The sequence below is a fragment of the Emys orbicularis genome, chromosome 2 (genome assembly GCF_028017835.1).
Source record: "Emys orbicularis isolate rEmyOrb1 chromosome 2, rEmyOrb1.hap1, whole genome shotgun sequence".
Lineage (NCBI taxonomy): Eukaryota > Metazoa > Chordata > Testudines > Emydidae > Emys > Emys orbicularis.
Genome location: NC_088684.1, coordinates 2987013 through 3006038, shown reverse-complemented (window position 1 = coordinate 3006038; position 19026 = coordinate 2987013). Strand labels below are relative to the sequence as shown.

The 19026-nt window shown below is 59.7% G+C and overlaps 1 protein-coding gene across 1 annotated transcript in view; it reads right to left on the bottom strand.

The window, feature by feature from the left end:
• Window positions 1-11829: 11829 nt before the first annotated feature.
• The window catches only part of PPP1R16A (protein phosphatase 1 regulatory subunit 16A), a 50857-nt gene continuing 43660 nt past the window's right edge, over window positions 11830-19026 (bottom strand). Inside the window, exons 8-10 of the mRNA XM_065399784.1 lie at window positions 13476-13605; window positions 12748-12910; window positions 11830-12252 (exon numbers count right to left, since the gene is read on the bottom strand). Coding sequence (XP_065255856.1) covers window positions 11830-12252; window positions 12748-12910; window positions 13476-13605 — 716 coding nt within the window. The remainder of the gene's footprint in view (window positions 12253-12747; window positions 12911-13475; window positions 13606-19026) is intronic.

Below are 19026 nucleotides of genomic sequence, written 5' to 3'. Positions count from 1 at the left end.
TCCCACACCCTAACTCCCTCCCAGACCCACACCCCCACCCGCACCCCAACCCCCGGTCAGAACTCCCTTCCAGACCCCAAACCCCCACCTGCACCCCAACCTCCAGTCAGAACCCCCTCCTCCACCTTAACTCCCTCCCAGACCCCAAACCCCCACCTGCACCCCGACCCCCAGTCAGAACCCCCTCCCGCACCCTAACTCCCTCCCAGACCCCAAACCCCCACCTGCACCCCAAGCTCCAGTCAGAACCCCCTTATACACCCTAACTCCCTCCCAGACCCCACACCCCCACCTGCACCCCAACCTCCAGTCAGAACCCCCTCCCGCATCCTAACTCCCTCCCAGACCCCCACCTGCACCCCAAGCTCCAGTCAGAGCCCCCTCCCACAGCCTAACTCCCTCCCAGACCCACACCCCCACCCGCACCCCAACCCCCGGTCAGAACTCCCTTCCAGACCCCAAACCCCCACCTGCACCCCAACCTCCAGTCAGAACCCCCTCCTCCACCTTAACTCCCTCCCAGACCCCAAACCCCCACCTGCACCCCGACCCCCAGTCAGAACCCCCTCCCGCACCCTAACTCCCTCCCAGACCCCAAACCCCCACCTGCACCCCGACCCCCAGTCAGAACCCCCTCCCGCATCCTAACTCCCTCCCAGACCCCAAACCCCCACCCGCACCCCAACTCCCGGTCAGAACCCCCTCCCACACCCTAACTCCCTCCCAGACCCCAAACCCCCACCTGCACCCCAAGCTCCAGTCAGAACCCCCTCATACACCCTAACTCCCTCCCAGACCCCACACCCCCACCTGCACCCCAACCTCCAGTCAGAACCCCCTCCCGCACCCTAACTCCCTCCCAGACCCCCACCTGCACCCCAAGCTCCAGTCAGAACCCCCTCCCGCACCCTAACTCCCTCCCAGACCCCAAACCCCCACCCGCACCCCAACCTCCAGTCAGAACCCCCTCCCGCACCCTAACTCCCTCCCAGACCCCCACCTGCACCCCAAGCTCCAGTCAGAACCCCCTCCCGCACCCTAACTCCCTCCCAGACCCCAAACCCCCACCTGCACCCCAAGCGCCAGTCAGAACCCCCTCCTGCACCCTAACTCCCTCCCAGACCCCAAACCCCCACCTGCACCCCGACCCCCAGTCAGAACCCCCTCCCACACCCTAACTCCCTCCCAGACCCCAAACCACCACCTGCACCCCAACCCCCGGTCAGAACCCCCTCCCGCACCCTAACTCCCTCCCAGACCCACACCCCCACCCGCACCCCAACCCCCGGTCAGAACTCCCTTCCAGACCCCAAACCCCCACCTGCACCCCAACCTCCAGTCAGAACCCCCTCATACACCCTAACTCCCTCCCAGACCCCCACCTGCACCCCAAGCTCCAGTCGGAACCCCCTCATACACCCTAACTCCCTCCCAGACCCCACACCCCCACCTGCACCCCAACCTCCAGTCAGAACCCCCTCCCGCACCCTAACTCCCTCCCAGACCCCCACCTGCACCCCAAGCTCCAGTCAGAACCCCCTCCCGCACCCTAACTCCCTCCCAGACCCCAAACCCCCACCCGCACCCCAACCTCCAGTCAGAACCCCCTCCCGCACCCTAACTCCCTCCCAGACCCCCACCTGCACCCCAAGCTCCAGTCAGAACCCCCTCCCGCACCCTAACTCCCTCCCAGACCCCAAACCCCCACCTGCACCCCAAGCTCCAGTCAGAACCCCCTCCTGCACCCTAACTCCCTCCCAGACCCCAAACCCCCACCTGCACCCCGACCCCCAGTCAGAACCCCCTCCCACACCCTAACTCCCTCCCAGACCCCAAACCACCACCTGCACCCCAACCCCCGGTCAGAACCCCCTCCCGCACCCTAACTCCCTCCCAGACCCACACCCCCACCTGCACCCCAACCCCCGGTCAGAACTCCCTTCCAGACCCCAAACCCCCACCTGCACCCCAACCTCCAGTCAGAACCCCCTCATACACCCTAACTCCCTCCCAGACCCCCACCTGCACCCCAAGCTCCAGTCAGAACCCCCTCATACACCCTAACTCCCTCCCAGACCCCACACCCCCACCTGCACCCCAACCTCCAGTCAGAACCCCCTCCCGCACCCTAACTCCCTCCCAGACCCCACACCCCCACCTGCACCCCAACCCCCGGTCAGAACTCCCTTCCAGACCCCAAACCCCCACCTGCACCCCAACCTCCAGTCAGAACCCCCTCCTGCACCTTAACTCCCTCCCAGACCCCAAACCCCCACCTGCACCCCGACCCCCAGTCAGAACCGCCTCCCGCATCCTAACTCCCTCCCAGACCCCAAACCCCCACCCGCACCCCAACTCCCGGTCAGAACCCCCTCCCACACCCTAACTCCCTCCCAGACCCCAAACCCCCACCTGCACCCCAAGCTCCAGTCAGAACCCCCTCATACACCCTAACTCCCTCCCAGACCCCACACCCCCACCTGCACCCCAACCTCCAGTCAGAACCCCCTCCCGCACCCTAACTCCCTCCCAGACCCCCACCTGCACCCCAAGCTCCAGTCAGAACCCCCTCCCGCACCCTAACTCCCTCCCAGACCCCAAACCCCCACCTGCACCCCAACCCCCGGTCAGAACCCCCTCCCGCACCCTAACTCCCTCCCAGACCCCAAACCCCCACCCGCACCCCAACCTCCAGTCAGAACCCCCTCCCGCACCCTAACTCCCTCCCAGACCCCCACCTGCACCCCAAGCTCCAGTCAGAACCCCCTCCCGCACCCTAACTCCCTCCCAGACCCCAAACCCCCACCTGCACCCCAAGCTCCAGTCAGAACCCCCTCCTGCACCCTAACTCCCTCCCAGACCCCAAACCCCCACCTGCACCCCGACCCCCAGTCAGAACCCCCTCCCACACCCTAACTCCCTCCCAGACCCCAAACCACCACCTGCACCCCAACCCCCGGTCAGAACCCCCTCCCGCACCCTAACTCCCTCCCAGACCCACATCCCCACCCGCACCCCAACCCCCGGTCAGAACTGCCTTCCAGACCCCAAACCCCCACCTGCACCCCAACCTCCAGTCAGAACCCCCTCCTGCACCTTAACTCCCTCCCAGACCCCACACCCCCACCTGCACCCCAACCTCCAGTCAGAACCCCCTCCCGCACCCTAACTCCCTCCCAGACCCCCACCTGCACCCCAAGCTCCAGTCAGAACCCCCTCCCGCACCCTAACTCCCTCCCAGACCCCAAACCCCCACCTGCACCCCAACCCCCGGTCAGAACCCCCTCCCGCACCCTAACTCCCTCCCAGACCCCAAACCCCCACCCGCACCCCAACCTCCAGTCAGAACCCCCTCCCGCACCCTAACTCCCTCCCAGACCCCCACCTGCACCCCAAGCTCCAGTCAGAACCCCCTCCCGCACCCTAACTCCCTCCCAGACCCCAAACCCCCACCTGCACCCCAACCCCCGGTCAGAACCCCCTCCCACACCCTAACTCCCTCCCAGACCCCAAACCCCCACCTGCACCCCGACCCCCAGTCAGAACCCCCTCCCACACCCTAACTCCCTCCCAGACCCCAAACCACCACCTGCACCCCAACCCCCGGTCAGAACCCCCTCCCGCACCCTAACTCCCTCCCAGACCCACATCCCCACCCGCACCCCAACCCCCGGTCAGAACTCCCTTCCAGACCCCAAACCCCCACCTGCACCCCAACCTCCAGTCAGAACCCCCTCCTGCACCTTAACTCCCTCCCAGACCCCACACCCCCACCTGCACCCCAACCTCCAGTCAGAACCCCCTCCCGCACCCTAACTCCCTCCCAGACCCCCACCTGCACCCCAAGCTCCAGTCAGAACCCCCTCCCGCACCCTAACTCCCTCCCAGACCCCAAACCCCCACCTGCACCCCAACCCCCGGTCAGAACCCCCTCCCGCACCCTAACTCCCTCCCAGACCCCAAACCCCCACCCGCACCCCAACCTCCAGTCAGAACCCCCTCCCGCACCCTAACTCCCTCCCAGACCCCCACCTGCACCCCAAGCTCCAGTCAGAACCCCCTCCCGCACCCTAACTCCCTCCCAGACCCCAAACCCCCACCTGCACCCCAACCCCCGGTCAGAACCCCCTCCCGCACCCTAACTCCCTCCCAGACCCCAAACCCCCACCCGCACCCCAACCTCCAGTCAGAACCCCCTCCCGCACCCTAACTCCCTCCCAGACCCCCACCTGCACCCCAAGCTCCAGTCAGAACCCCCTCATACACCCTAACTCCCTCCCAGACCCCAAACCCCCACCTGCACCCCAAGCTCCAGTCAGAACCCCCTCCTGCACCCTAACTCCCTCCCAGACCCCAAACCCCCACCTGCACCCGGACCCCCAGTCAGAACCCCCTCCTGCACCCTAACTCCCTCCCAGACCCCGCACCCCCACCCACACTCCAACCCCCCGGTCAGAACCCCCTCCCACACTCCAACCCCTGGTCAGAGCCCCCTCCCGCACCCGGCTGCCTTTCCCCATTTCTAGCCCCGGCCGGGTTCACATGCGAGGATGGGGGCTGGGGAACAAGATGAACAAAGGGGAAGAGAAGCTCCAATGAATTCAGACTCTCCCGTGATCACCCCCCACCCCAGGAGCTGCTCTAGGGTCCTAGAGCCATAGCCCCATGCCAGCAATGGGGCAGCCCCACTCCCAGTGCTAGCAGGTGGGAGTGGGGTGATAGTCGATCACTGCCTGTGCAGCCCCCGAGGAACCCTCCCGCCGTCACACCTCCCCTCCCCTGTGATCTGGCCAGGCTGACCCACGGGGAGTGGAGAGCCATAGGGACAAACAATGGAGCAGGACACTGCAGAAATGGCTCAGAAATCTCTTGGGCCCGGAGAGGTGGGGAGCCGGCTGCCAGTTCCCCATGGCGTGGAGAGCTCGGAAGGGGCTGGGAGCCAGCAGCGCTGCCCTCCCATGGCCCCTGCCTCTCTGGTAGAAATGGGGCAGCAGTGAGACGGGGCTCAGGGAAGGACGGTTGGCTCCTCAGGGGCTCAGAGCATCATGGGCTAGAGCCTCTCGTTCCATACTTCACTGGCGACACTTCAGCCTCAAACGTTCATTCCCGCCGACTCCCATGTTCCGATGGAAACTGAGGCACAGAGAGGGGAAGTGACAGGGCCACGGGCAAAGAGTGAGGTTGTGGTAGAGCAATGACGGTTACTTACCTATAACCAAAGATCTGAGACGGCCGCTGCACGTCCACACTCACGGGATGCGCCGACAGGTGCTGCCTGAGTGGGCAGGTCTCCAGGGAGCAGTTGCTCTTGGAGCGCTCACCCGCCTCCCACGCCCCTCAAAGGTCCCAGGGCAAGGGCATAAAATGGGCATGGAGCTGCAGCCACCTCAGTCCCCTCCCCTGTGACCCCCAACCCCTTTGGTGAGTAGGACTCTGTGGTAGAGGGGAAAGGTGGGCGGAGAGTCAGTCTCCAAGAACTCCGGTGACAGGTAAGTAACCTTCATTTCTCCTTCGAGTGTCCTCTGCCCTTTCCCACTGATGGGCTAGATTAACAAGCAGCACTCGGGTCCAGGCTGATGGGACCATGGGGTCCTAATGAAATAAGGCCTGCAGGACTGCCCTGCCCAATCTCCCCTCAGATCTAGGTTACCGATGGAGTGCGCAGTGTTTAGAAAAAGCCCCAGGGGTTGCCCTGGATCTGGTCTAACTCGCCGAGGAAGGGCCGACCCTTTCAATCCATAACCGACTTTAAAACATAGTCTGACCCACTGGGACAGCGTTTGTACAGAAACCGCTCTTCCCTTGTTCTTTCTTTTATAAGCAATAAACAAGTTTTGGGACGGTCTGAATTGTTCAGTCCTGTCTAAATGAAAGGCTAAAATGCCTCTAACGTCCCGAGCATGTAACAGTCTCTCCAGCCTGAGAACGGGGCTTGGGCCAGTAAAAAGGTGAACTGGTTTATAGGAAAATCGATCACTTTAGTTAAAAACTTTGGGAGTGTGTACGGAGAATTACCTTGTTTTTACGAAAAACAGTAAACTGCGGATCAGCCATTAATGTATGTACACCTGGCGGAGGTGAGGGCTCTTAAAACACTGTCTTAATAGACAAATGAAATAAATGACAGCTTCCTACAGACTCAAATTGGGGTTGGGGGGTGTCCATCGATTGTGAGAGCCCTATGTTTAAATCCCAAGCTGGCAAAGTGGGTTCTAGTGGAAGGTATACATTATTTAGGCTCTTTAAGAACCTTTTAACTAAACTACATCATTAATAACATTAATTCACACACACACACACACACACACACACACACACGATGTGCTGATACGGCTGAGATGACCCCTTCCTGAAGATAGCGAAAGATCGGTTTCTTTTCGGTACAATAAATATTGTAAAATGGAACGAAGTGGTGCTGCATATGGCTCTATACCATACATGGGAACCCACCATAAAAATCTTTTCCATTTGTGACTATGACACTTCCATGTAGACACTTTCCTAGAATACAACAGCACATTTTGCACCTCGAATGAACCACTTTTTTCTAACGTTCCCAGTGTAATTAAATTGAGAGTGTAGATCTGAGTAAGAAACCATCCCCTGTCGTTGCTACAAGTCCAGGGTCAGCGGCAGAGGCTCCATTAGCCCTCTGGACAGGTGAGTTAAGACCAGATACCATTGCGTGGGCCATGCTGGTGCTATTAAAGTGACCCTGGCCTGGCTTCTCTTGTTTATCACTTTCTGAAGGAGGGGAAGCCCTGACCTCAGTGCATTCAAAAGGCATCGGATGTCGATCCCCTTGCACTGCCTACTCTCGAGCAAAATTTCGGACACTTCTGTTGCTGCTGGCCACACTGAGTGTGTTGTCAGACTGCCCCCTAAACTGAAGAGGTGTTTTACTGTTTCGTCCTTCAACGACCACTTGTGCATCTGCCCTGCTGACCAACTCAGAGAGTTTTCTCCCTGCTAGCTGGATTGCTACTGACAAACCTTGTGACTGATACACCAGCTCCATGTGTAACCGTAGGGAACAAGTCCCCCCCTTGCTTGTTCTGAGAGCAGGACGCCATCGGATTGTCCATCACTCCCCTGCCTTTGACTTCATAGCCAAGCCCATTGCTCTGCCACCTAATCACGGAGCCGAACGATCCCCGAGCTCCACCCAAAACTGCTCCCTGGCGCGGTTCGAGGGAACGGAGGCAGCTGGCATGCGACCCTCCTTTTACACCAGGGGCGGGCAAACTTTTTGGGCCGAGGGCCACATCTGGGTGGGGAAATAGTATGCAGGGCCGGAGCAGGGGGTTGGCGTGCGGGGTGCGGGAGGCGGTGCGGTGTGCAGGAAAGGGCTCAGGGCAAGGGATTGGGGCAGAGGAGGGGTGCGGCAGGGGGCTCAGGGCAGGGAGTTGGGGTGCATGAGGGGGCTCAGGGCAGGGGGTTGGGGTGCACAGGCATGCAGGATGCAGCAGGGGGCTCAGGACAGGGGGTTGGGGTGCAGGAGGGGGGCTCAGGGCAGGGGTGCAGGGTGCAGCAGGGAGCTCAGGGCAGGGAGTTGGGGTGCAGGAGGGGTGCAGGGTGTACGAGGGGGCTCAGGGCAGAGGGTTGGGGTGCACAGGGGTGCAGGGAACTCAGGGCAGGGGGTTGGGGTGCAGGTAGGGGGCTTAGGGCAGGGAATTGGGGGGCAGGGGGCAGGAGGGGTTCGGGCTCCAGGGTGGCACGCTCCCTGCCCTGTCCCCACGACACTCCCAGAAGCGCTGCGGGCCCTGGGGACAGGGCCGGCTCCAGGCACCAGCGAAGGAAGCAGGTGCTTGGGGCGGCCAATGGGAAGGGGCGGCACGTCCAGCTCTTCGGCAGCGGGTCCCTCAGTCGCTCTCTTCCTCTTTGACCTGCCGCCGAAGTGCTGCCAAAGAGGAACAGAGGGAGCGAAGGACCTGCCGCCGAATTGCCACCAAAGAATGAAGCGGCGCAACTGAGCTGCCGCCGAAGTGCTGCCGATCGGCTTTATCTTTCCCCCCCCCGCTTCGCCGCTTGGGGCGGCAAAAAACCTGGAGCCAGCCCTGCCCGGGGGAGGGGGCGGAGGGCTCCATGTACGCTGCCCTTGCTGCGCCTGCAGGAACCTCCCCTGATGCTCCCATTGGCCGCGGTTCCCCGTTCCCGGCCAATGGAAGCTGCGGGGGGCAGTGCCTGGAGGCAAGGGCAATGCACAGAGCCCTCTGCCCCCCTGCCCGGGGACCGCAGGGACGTGGTGCCAGCTGCTTCTGAGAGTGGCGTGGGGCCCGCAGCCCACCCGTTTTACACCCTCACCCTGGCATGTGTGACAGAAGAAAGGGCGAGGGAGGCACGTGAGCGTTCAGCCAGACACTGCTAGCTCATGTTCTACCACTCAGACTGCACCGGGCAGAGCCTCCCATGAGCGGGAATCTGCAGAGAACACTCCAAGGAGAACCCAGAGGTCCTGGCTCCATGCCCTGCTGTAACCACTAGACCCTTCTTCCCTCCTAATGACCATTCCCATGAGCCCATCTTGTTAGCAGAACACTCCTGCCCCAGCCCCAGCCAGACGCAGTGAATGGGAACATCTGGAACCTGGGCCTCCTGCCTCCCAGGCAGACAGGGGGCGTTTTCAGGCTATTCCAGAAGGCTGAGTGTTAGAAATCCCAATACTCCTGGGTGCCAGGGTGCCAAGGGTTAACGGGTACCAATGACAGCACCACTAGGGTGAGCCCCACTTTGCAGCCCAATTGCTCAGGTGTGGGGGTCCTGGCGGCCCACCCCCTGTGCAGAGACCCACAGTGACCTGGGGGGGGGGGGGCAGAACACACAGCACTGGAACCTTGCATTGCTTGTGTCCAGGGAGGGGCAGCCCAGCTTTCCCGAACTCATTTCTTTCGGGGGTGGAGGCAGTTAGTCCTGGCGGGGCGAGGGGAACGCTCGGGCCCAAGGGGTCACGCACAGGGACTGTTCACTGTCCAATGCTGGTTTATTGTGGAAAGGAAATAGAGACAACAGGAGCTACAAATCAAAACCTGGTGAGAGCAAGATTGTGTCAAAGTATAAAATCAGTGCCTCCGAACCCATGGGCCGGCAGCCTGCGGCTCGCTGGGGCTGGAACCAACGCTACAGAACTCCGTGGAACTAGACTGTGATCCAAAGGAGAGTGCTCCGTACAAAACGTGTGCACCCCGAAGAGTCCAGTCCCAGCAGGGGATTTTACGCCAGCTGCCCTCGCTGGCGAGCACAGAGCTCCCTGCAGTTGTATCTCCCAGGGCAGGCAGGAGGCTCGCAGAGCAGAACCACCCTGGAAGGAAAGATTCACTGGCCCCGTGGTTAATACAAGTTCAGCCTAGAGCTGCACTCTTGAAGCTGGAGGGTCAGAGCTTAAGGGGGCTCCCCAGAGCATTCACAGGTGGGGTTGAAGGTCGCCTGCTTTCCCCCAGCCAGTGGGCAGCATTGCATCCAGCTAGGCTCTGCTGCTCCGGCACCCGTGCCAGGGCTGATCTTCGGCTGGCGAGACGGGGCTGGCTGATGCTTCTGAGGGGTGGTGAAGAACAGAGGGACGAGAGGCCTAGCGCGTGGGTTTGAACAGCCACGGCTAGATGCAACGGGGCAGAGAGAAATAAGCGAGAGGGTGACAATCCCATCTAGGGGATGAGCTATTGCAAACCACGAGAGCCACCCACCAGAGGAACGCCCCCTCCAGCCGGCTGGATCCCAGGGAGCAGCGTGTTCCTTATTGCGGCTGAAAGGCGAGAATGTTTCTAGCTGAAGCTCTTCCACTTCCACTCCACCTGCCTCCGGAAGTTCTAATCGTAGAGCCCGGCGCCTCAGCAACCCCACGGCAGGCTGAGAAGATGGAGCCTGAGGCCCTATGGTCAGCAGAAGTCTGCCACAGCCCCCCCCCCCCCATCATTAATAGAGGGGGACAGGCCTCCAGGTTCCAGCATGTCATCCTCCGCAGTAGGCCAAAGGGGCTTTTGCTGAGCTCCCATGGGAGTTGGCACACTGGGACCGGGCCCCTGAGGGCACCCTCTATGGGCGAGAAGCTGGGGTAGCCCTCGGCCGCCTGAGAAGCTGCCAATGCTGCCCTTGGGTGGAGGTGCGGGGCTCAACACAAGGCTCCTTGGAGCCTCATGCAGCAGGAGGACAAAAAAAACCCGTGTCCCACCTGCGCAGGGAGGGGACATGCAGGGGGCCGGCGTCTCTGCAGAGAACAGGAGATGAGAAGGGTGCCATCAGCACGCCCTGTTTGAGCCCCGCGTGAGCAATGCGGAGCAGGGGGATACTGTCCAGGGCCCAGGCACGGGGCGGCAAGAGACCATTACAGATTAATCAGCCCCCCACAGCTGCCCCCGGCAGATGGACTGAGGGGCCAGAAACCAGCTCCCCCGTCCCGCTCGCAGGCTGTTTCATGGGGAGAGCTGTCAGCACAACAGGTGCATAGACCCATCAATGGGCTGTGCTGGGTCCTGGGGTGAGGTGCTTTGCTGAAGTGATTTTATTGCTGAGGGCAGGAGCTCACAAGGAGCTGGGCACACAGCCTCTGGGGGGAGGGCACAGGGCACCGTGGCATGGTGCCCTCTGGGGGCGCACATGGCACCATGGCGTGGTGCCCTCTGGTGGGTGGAGGGCACATGGTACCATGGCGTGGTGCCCTCTGGTGGGCGGAGGGCACACGGTACCATGGCATGGTGCCCTCTGGTGGGGGGGGAGGGCACACAGCACCATGGCGTGGCGCACCATACGGGGCACAGGCGTTCAGATTAATGTAGTTGAACCCACAGTGCAATGTGGACACATCCTGGTTTCCAACGAGCTTCTATCCATGTGGTTTGGGGCGGACCCACACTCAGACTGGCACTGAAGCGGTGAACTCAGCGTCCGTCAGCACCTTTGGCTGGTTCAGTGCAAGGCTGTGTGGGGCCGTACTGAATTCAGAGTTCAGTTAACCCTGCTGGAAGAAAAGATGGGAATGACAGCCGATGGCCTTGCTCCAGCACACGGCCGGGCTCAGTCCAGCGCTTCCTTTAGTGAATCCAAGCCAGCGAGTGGGATATAAGCCAGTTGTAAACCACCACGAACGGGCGTGCCCGGGGACCTACACGGCTTTCCATCTTGTTTGAAATGCACGTTAGTTAAACCAGGACAGCTTGTGTGCAGCCCAGGCCTAGGAGGGGACTGCTGGGCTACAACTCTGTGTCAAGAGAACCATTCTCACCTCATTGCCGCCATTTGCCTTAGTGTCAGGCAAGCATGGGGACGTCCCCTTGCCCCCCAGTGCTGTATGCATGGTACGCCATGCTCTGAGGCCTCCCATAGGCTTTTCACTCCTTCCTAGAAACCACACACAGACCCCAGACAAACAGCCGCCCTGGGAGGGACCCTTCAGCAGACCCAACGCGGCCCAGCATGTCTTGCGCAACATTCAACGCCACCATGTCCAACGGCGATGCAGCCCTCTGCGACTACACGTCCCAGCATGCAACGCTCTATGGGTTGACCCAAGCAGGGACTGGCAAATTGCATGCTGGGAGCTGTAGATGCTCCAGGACACATCTCTGTACTGACAATGAAGGTCATTGCATTCTGCTTCCATTTGTGCAGCCCTCTGGCTCCCAGCCTGCTGCCCACGCAGCCCTCAATGGGGCACTTGGAGCCCGGCCTCTTTGATTGGTGTCTGGGTCTGGAACATGGAGGAGTCCCTGGAAGATAAACCAGCCCCCAGAACCCGTCCTGCTGCAGCGTTCCAGAGGCAGCCCCATGGGACATTAGCGCCATCCATCAATGCCAGGGAGGGGACGTGCCCCACGAACATCTTCTCTTGCCAGCGCCTCACATCAGCTTACAGCATCGCTTCTTCTCAGCAGGGGTCTCCTCGGCCGGGGCCGTCAGCTTCAGAAGAGGCGGATCGCCACTGGCTGCCGTGTAGTACACGGAGTTCTGCTCCAAGTCCGAGCGGGGGTGACCACTGCCGCGCAGGGTCTCAGCGAGGCCAGGCGAGAGGGGGCCCTCACCCTCAGTGGGAGGGTAGTCCTCTGGGTGGTGTCGCTGAAGCTTGGCGGCTGCCCGCTGGCGTTTGAGGTCAGCTAGCGTGTGGTGGGACTTCTCCTTGCACAGGTCGGCCGACAGCTCCTCTTGGGTGGCCAGCTGGTAGGAGACGCTGCGGTCCAGCCGCTTGGAGTAGAGGTGTTTGGGGGGGCCGGGGGCAGAAGAGCCAGCAGTTCCATTTCTCTGGGTCAGCCCCGGATTCTGATGCTTGTCTCCCACCAAGGCCCCTGGACCTGCCACTGCTGCCTCAGCGCCCTGCTGGGGAGAAGAACAGCACAGTATTCAGCCCCGGTGCTGGACACCTGGAGCCATGCAGGAATCCAGGGGGGGTTCCCATTAGCACATTGGGGCTGCTGGGGACTCACGGGGTGCTGAGAAGGAAGCGCTAATGGCTGCCAGGGGAGCAGGACCTGGGACGTGCCCTGGTGGTTTAGGCCAGCAATACTCGGTTCCAACCACATGGGGCACCCAAGAGCCTTGTCCGGGGCTCTGGGAGCCTGCTGCTGCCAGGTGGAGGCAGGAGCCCTGAGCATCCCATTCAGGGGTGGGGGGTGGCAGCGAGGGGGGAACCCACCTCTCCTCTCCCTGGCGCTGAGAGGAGGGACAGGAGACAGACACGCTCAGCGCCAGGCGGGACCTCGCAACGCGGCGTGCCGAGGGGCTGCAGGGAATGTGGGGGTGCCACGTTTGTCCCCTACTCACGGGGAGGTGCTGCTGGAGCTCAGCGTCCGTTTGCTTGTCCTCGTCCTCAAGCTCGGCCTCGTTCTCCCGGTGCTCCACCTGCTGCCAGACGATGGCCTCTTTCTCGTGCTCCTTGCGATAGAGGTTGGTGCGCTCCGTCACGCTGACCCGCCGCACCACCTTCCTGGGGACAGCGGAAAGCAGGATCAGCATGGCTGGGAAACAGGGGAGTGCTTCCCGCCAGGAGCGAGCCAGTGCCGGGGCAGATAAACGCCAGGGACTGACCTCGCCACAGCTGCTATTCGGTTGGGGGCAAACACCTGCGGGACATTCATTTCTAGCTGGTGCTGAAAAGCAGGATGGACGGCGCCCAGACGGGCCCAGAGATGTCCTGCCACTGGCCCGGTCACTTCTCTTTCCATGGTTACGGAGGAAGGTGAGGGGCAGAGATTTCGAAGGTGTGGTTTTGCTGGAGCCTGCTCAGCTGGTGGGGGAGGGTGGTGCCTAGGTGACCCATGGGCAGCAGAGCGCCATCCTGTGTTCAGCTTGGGCACAAAGCCGGGGGGGGGGGGGGGACATCAGAGCCTAGCTGAGGCTAAGGTGCGAAGGGTCTGGAGCTCGGACAACGGGAATCCTCAGCTGAGTTCCCCAGATCTGCCTGGCCCCTGGGAATGAGGGTCCTGCTCTGGGGTGGCCTCTGCCCCCTGCGAGGGAGGCCAGCTATCCGTAGCAGTCCCCCCCGGCCTTACCCTCGGCTGCCAGCACTGGAGGTGCGTCGCTGCAGCAGCGACTTGTGCTTGTCATGAGACTTCATGATGGCATCATGCTTGTGCTTCAGCTCCAGCAGCTTGGCCCGGACCTCCTCGTCACCACACACGTCTGCAAGGGACACACGGGGGTGAAGAGCCACGTGGCTCCAGAGCAGAGCCAGCCCCAGGCATGCACTCTGCGGCCCTCCTTCCCACCAGCTCTGCAATCCCGCCACAGCAAGGATCATCCACTCCCTGCCCACTGGGATCTCCTCTGCCGCCACCCCCTTCTCAGGCATTCCCGCCTCTCCAGCTCCCCCGCTACCTCCATTCAACCCCCGTCGACTGACCGCTGATCCACGCAGCCTCCGGGATGGTCCCCCCTGCCCTTCTCTCATCCCCTGCACTCCACCAACCCACCTCACTGCGCACAGAGGCGTATACACCTAGGGTGACCAGATCGCAAGAGTGAAATATCAGGACACACTGGGCGAGCGGGGCCGGGGGAGGGGAGAGGACGACAACGACAGACACAGGTGCACAGAGCCATGAGAGGGGGCCCTAGGAAGCTGCGAGAGGGGGCCCTAGGAAGCTGCAAGAGGGGTTGTACGGCCCCTGCTGCAGCCCGCACCACAAGCCACAGGGCAAGGACACCTATTGAATTCAATGAGAATTTTGCATGTGAATTGATGTACCTAGTTCTGAGATTATAAAGCCAGAAGGGATCCGGTGATCACCTGGTCTCACCGCCTGTATAGCACAGACATAGAACTTTCCCAAAATAATTCCTAGAGGATAGCTTTTAGAAAAAGCTTTTAGAAAAACACCATGACCCTTAGTATATTGTTAATCGTTAATTACTCTTACCATTGAAAAGGTATGCCTTCTATCCAGTCTGAATTTGTCTAGCTGCAACTTCCAACCATTGGATCCTGCTCTACCTTTCTCTGCTAGACTGAAGTGCCCATTATTAACTATTTGTTCCCCATGTAGATACTTACAGTCTATAACCAACTCACTTCTTAACCTTCTTTTTGTTAAGCTAAATAGATTGAGGGCCTTGAGTCGATCACTATAAGGCATGTTTTATAATCCTTTAATCAGTCTTGTGACTCTTCTCTGAACACTCTCCAATTTATCAATATCCTTCTTAAATCCAGCACACCAGAACTGGACACAGTATTCCAGCAGTGGTTGCACCAGTGCCAAATACAGAGATAAAATAACCTCTCTACTCCTGCTTGAGATTCCCCTATTTAGGCATCTGGTCACCCTATTTCTGTATGCATTTCCCCAGGTTTTTTTGTAAAAATCAAAACTGAACTGCCCCAGAAATTCTGGCATGTAGAATCATCGTGAAACTCGCATGGCTCCAACCCTGCCGATGAACTTTAGATCCACTACACAGACTTCTGCCACTTGAGCTAATGGAGTAAGTGTTGACAGAGGCAGTAGGTTGTCATCCTATATGTGATAGATCAGCTCTATAGGGGGATAAGACACTTTTTTTGCCACTGGGTTTCACAGATATCTGCTGACAGAAGAGGAACTGTGAAACTCAGGAATCCTGGGTCTATCCCAGGCTCCTGAATGTAGTGGTCTCTAGTAGTCAAAGACCCTTCTTCCCCGTCCCCTCCAGTCTATGTCTATCCTATTGCTGTCTAACCCGCCCCAGCTCCTCATCTGATTTCAACTGCCCCCCACTACCGCTCTGGATTCCTTGTCCCAGTTTCCTGGTCCTGTCTCACTCTCCTCTCTCCCCGCCCCCATCCCTCAGATGGGATGTTCGTTCCAGACTGGCAAAATTATAAGGCTTCCCAACATTTCAACACTTCCCATTCTAAATTTTCGGTTGCTTAACTATAGGCTAGCTCTGCCTACAACAAAGCATATTCAGAACCTCTGATTAAGGGGATTATAAGTGTAGCAACCTCCATCATAGCTAGTCACCAAAGATTGAACCCGAGCCATCCAGACTTAAAAGCATGAGCTTCTACTACTTGAGTTCAAGCTATAACTCCCTTAGCTGGTAGCTATACAGTTATCCTCTAAAAATCCACCAGAGGAGGGCACAAAACACATGTTGGACAGTGAATTACAAAAGTGCCAAATATTATTATTAGACCTGCAATACTTTTCACAATGAACATCAGCAGGGGATAAACTGGGAGTTTAAGAATATTTGGAAAACAATTTTAGAATAACATTCAGTGCTGTGGTTTAAAAGAAAAAAAAACTGTTAAAACTCATAACTTAGCAGTATTCAGTGTTTGAAAAAAAACAACTTCTAGGAGCTCTGGGATACAAGTTAAGAATGTTGAAACAGGAAGATGTTCTGCTTAGTTACCACTTGGGCAAGGCGGCGTGCTATGTAATACTTGCAAGATTTCACTGTAATGTTTTACTATATATAGCAGTGCAATGCTGATTCCATTGATATTGTTGAGCAATTCATGCTGATTTTATTTCAGCCCACATCTTAATAGTTTTGAATACTATAGATCACAATTTTCAGCTCAGTTGGTCTGAACATGCAGAGCTTTAAAACTGCTATGCTCTAAACTGTATATTAACTACAATTTTATAAACCTGCATGTCAGAGAACTGCGTGCCACTACTACTAGACAGTGGCACAAGGCAATTCAGTGTGAATCACAGAAATGTAGGACTGGAAGGGACATCAACAGGTCATCTAGTCAAACCCCTGCACTGAGGCAGGACTGAGTAATAACACTAGACCATCCTTGACAGGTGTTTGTCTAACCTCTTAAAAAACTCCAATGACTGCTATTCCATAACCTCTCTAGGTAATTTGTCCAGTGCTAAACTACCTTTACAGTTAGGAAGTTTTTCCTAATGTCTAACCTAAATCTCCCTTGCTACAATTTAAGCCCATTGCTTCTTTTTCCTGCATGTCCTGAGTGGGACAGGGGTGAGTCCAGACAGTGGGATTGGGGGGAGGGAGGTCGAGGAAGTCAGTGGGTGTGGGGGGGATGGACCAGGGGAAGCAGGGTGGAGGAACTGAGGGGGACAGGACTGGGACTGGGGGAGTCAGGGGGGCTGAGGGGGATGGGACAGGACTGGGATGGGGGGAGTAGGGTAGGGGCTGAGGGGAGCATGAATGGGACAGGGTAGAGAGCTGTGTAGAGTGGGGCGGGGCGGGGGAGACAATGGGGCTGGGCTGGGGAGGGTCGGGGGGTTGGGGAGAGGGACAGGGTCTGGAGGGGATGAGACAGAGGGGAGCAGGACTGGAATGGGGGGAAGTTGAGGGGGTGGGACAGCAGGGGGAGTGATGAGGGTGGGATGACGGGAGAGGCTGAAGAAGAGATTTGGGGTAGGGCAGGGACTGAGGGTAGTGAGTTCGGGGTGGGAGGTACAGGGGGAACTGCGGGGGAGGCTGAGGGAACAGGGTCAGGGTGGGGGCTGAGGGCAGTGGGTCGGGTCTACACTGGCACCTCTCAGCACTGCTGTGCCGGGCGGCAGACCTGCGCCAGCGCTACCCTGGCGATGGAAGAGTCCTCAGTGGAAATGCAGACTTCATGACACAGACCCTCCTCGGCACTTCAAACCTGATGCTGCTCTGGTCAGTCGGTCAGTCGCTAGGCTCTTGTCACTTTCAAACCCATGCAGGGTATCTGGCTCTTTTTCAGTTCTCAGGTTAAGAAAAGCCTCTGCATTTTGTGAGGGCTTCAGCATTCACATTCCTACTTCACAAACTGTCTGCCTGACACATTGCTCCCAGGGCATTCATCTTTATTCATTATCGGCAGGTCCATCAGACTAACGAGCAACACAGGGGGAGGCAACACAATGGTGTCAAGGATTTTTAATTTTTCAAACCACTTTGGCCTCAACAGGGATAACAGCAAATCTGGACAGAGCAGATGGGTGTCGGGATGGGTTTGGGTATTTATTTATTTATTTAAGTGAAAATGTTTGGGTTTGAGCAAAGGCTGCAAACTTCCCTTTGGAAACCTCTGCTGATCTTTTGCCCCAGGGGCTAACGACAGCCTGGAATCCGGGACAGATTTCCACATCCATGCAGGGTGAGATGATCGGTGGGGGGGCGGGGGGGGAGGGACTGTGGGGGAGGCTGTTGGAACAGGGGCAGGGACTGAGGGCAGTGGATTGAAGGTGGGGGGCACAGGGGGGACACTGCGGAGGAGGCTGAGGGAACAGGGTCAGGGTGGGGGCTGAGGGCAGTGAGTCGGGTGAGATGATCAGGGGGAGGGGAGGGACTGTGGGGGAGGCAGAGGGAACAGGGTCGGGGGGCTGAGGGCAGTGGATTGAAGGTGGGGGGCACAGGGGGGACACTGCGGGGGAGGCTGAGGGAACAGGGTCAGGGTGGGGGCTGAGGGCAGTGGATTGAGGGTGAGGGCACAGGGGGGACTGTGGGGGAGGCAGAGGGAACAGGGTCAGGGGGACTGAGGGCAGTGGATTGAGGGTGGGGGCACAGGGGGGACACTGCGGGGGAGGCTGAGGGAACAGGGTCAGGGTGGGGGCTGAGGGCAGTGGATTGAGGGTGAGGGCACAGGGGGGACTGTGGGGGAGGCAGAGGGAACAGGGTCAGGGGGACTGAGGGCAGTGGATTGAGGGTGGGGGCACAGGGGGGACACTGCGGGGGAGGCTGAGGGAACAGGGTCATGGTGGGGGCTGAGGGCAGTGGGTCGGGTGAGATGATTGGGGGGAGGGGAGGGACTGTGGGGGAGGCAGAGGGAACAGGGTCAGGGGGACTGAGGGCAGTGGATTGAGGGTGGGGGCACAGGGGGGACACTGCGGGGGAGGCTGAGGGAACAGGGTCATGGTGGGGGCTGAGGGCAGTGGGTCGGGTGAGATGATTGGGGGGAGGGGAGGGACTGTGGGGGAGGCAGAGGGAACAGGGTCAGGATGGGGGCTGAGGGCAGTGGATTGAGGTTGGGGGGCACAGGGGGGACTGCGGGGGAGGCTGAAGGAACAGGGTCAGGGGGGCTGAGGGCAGTGGATTGAGGTTGGGGGGCACAGGGGGGACTGCGGGGGAGGCTGAAGGAACAGGGTCAGGGGGGCTGAGGGCAGTGGATTGAGGGTGGGGGCACAGGGGGGACACTGCGGGGGAGGCTGAGGGAACAGGGTCATGGTGGGGGCTGAGGGCAGTGGGTCGGGTGAGATGATCGGGGGAGGGGAGGGACTGTGGGGGAGGCAGAGGGAACAGGGTCAGGGGGGCTGAGGGCAGTGGATTGAGGTTGGGGGGCACAGGGGGGACTGCGGGGGAGGCTGAGGGAACAGGGTCAGGGTGGGGCCTGAGGGCAGTGGGTCTGAGGGGAGCCCCCCCAGAGGGACCTGCCAGGGGGCCAGGTGAGCCCAGCAGTGCTTACCTGGAGCGGCTCCCAGGAAGCATCCAGCAGGCAGGTCCCTCCCAGTCCCTCTGGCCCCTTCCTAGGGTTGAGTCGAGGGGAGGGGGGCAGGGGCGGGGGGGGGGGGGGCTCTCTGCCTGGCGGCCGCTGCCTGCTGCCGGAGTCTACAGGCCCCGCCCCGCTGCAGCACGCAGGGGAGCGAGACCTCCTCGCTGCCTCTC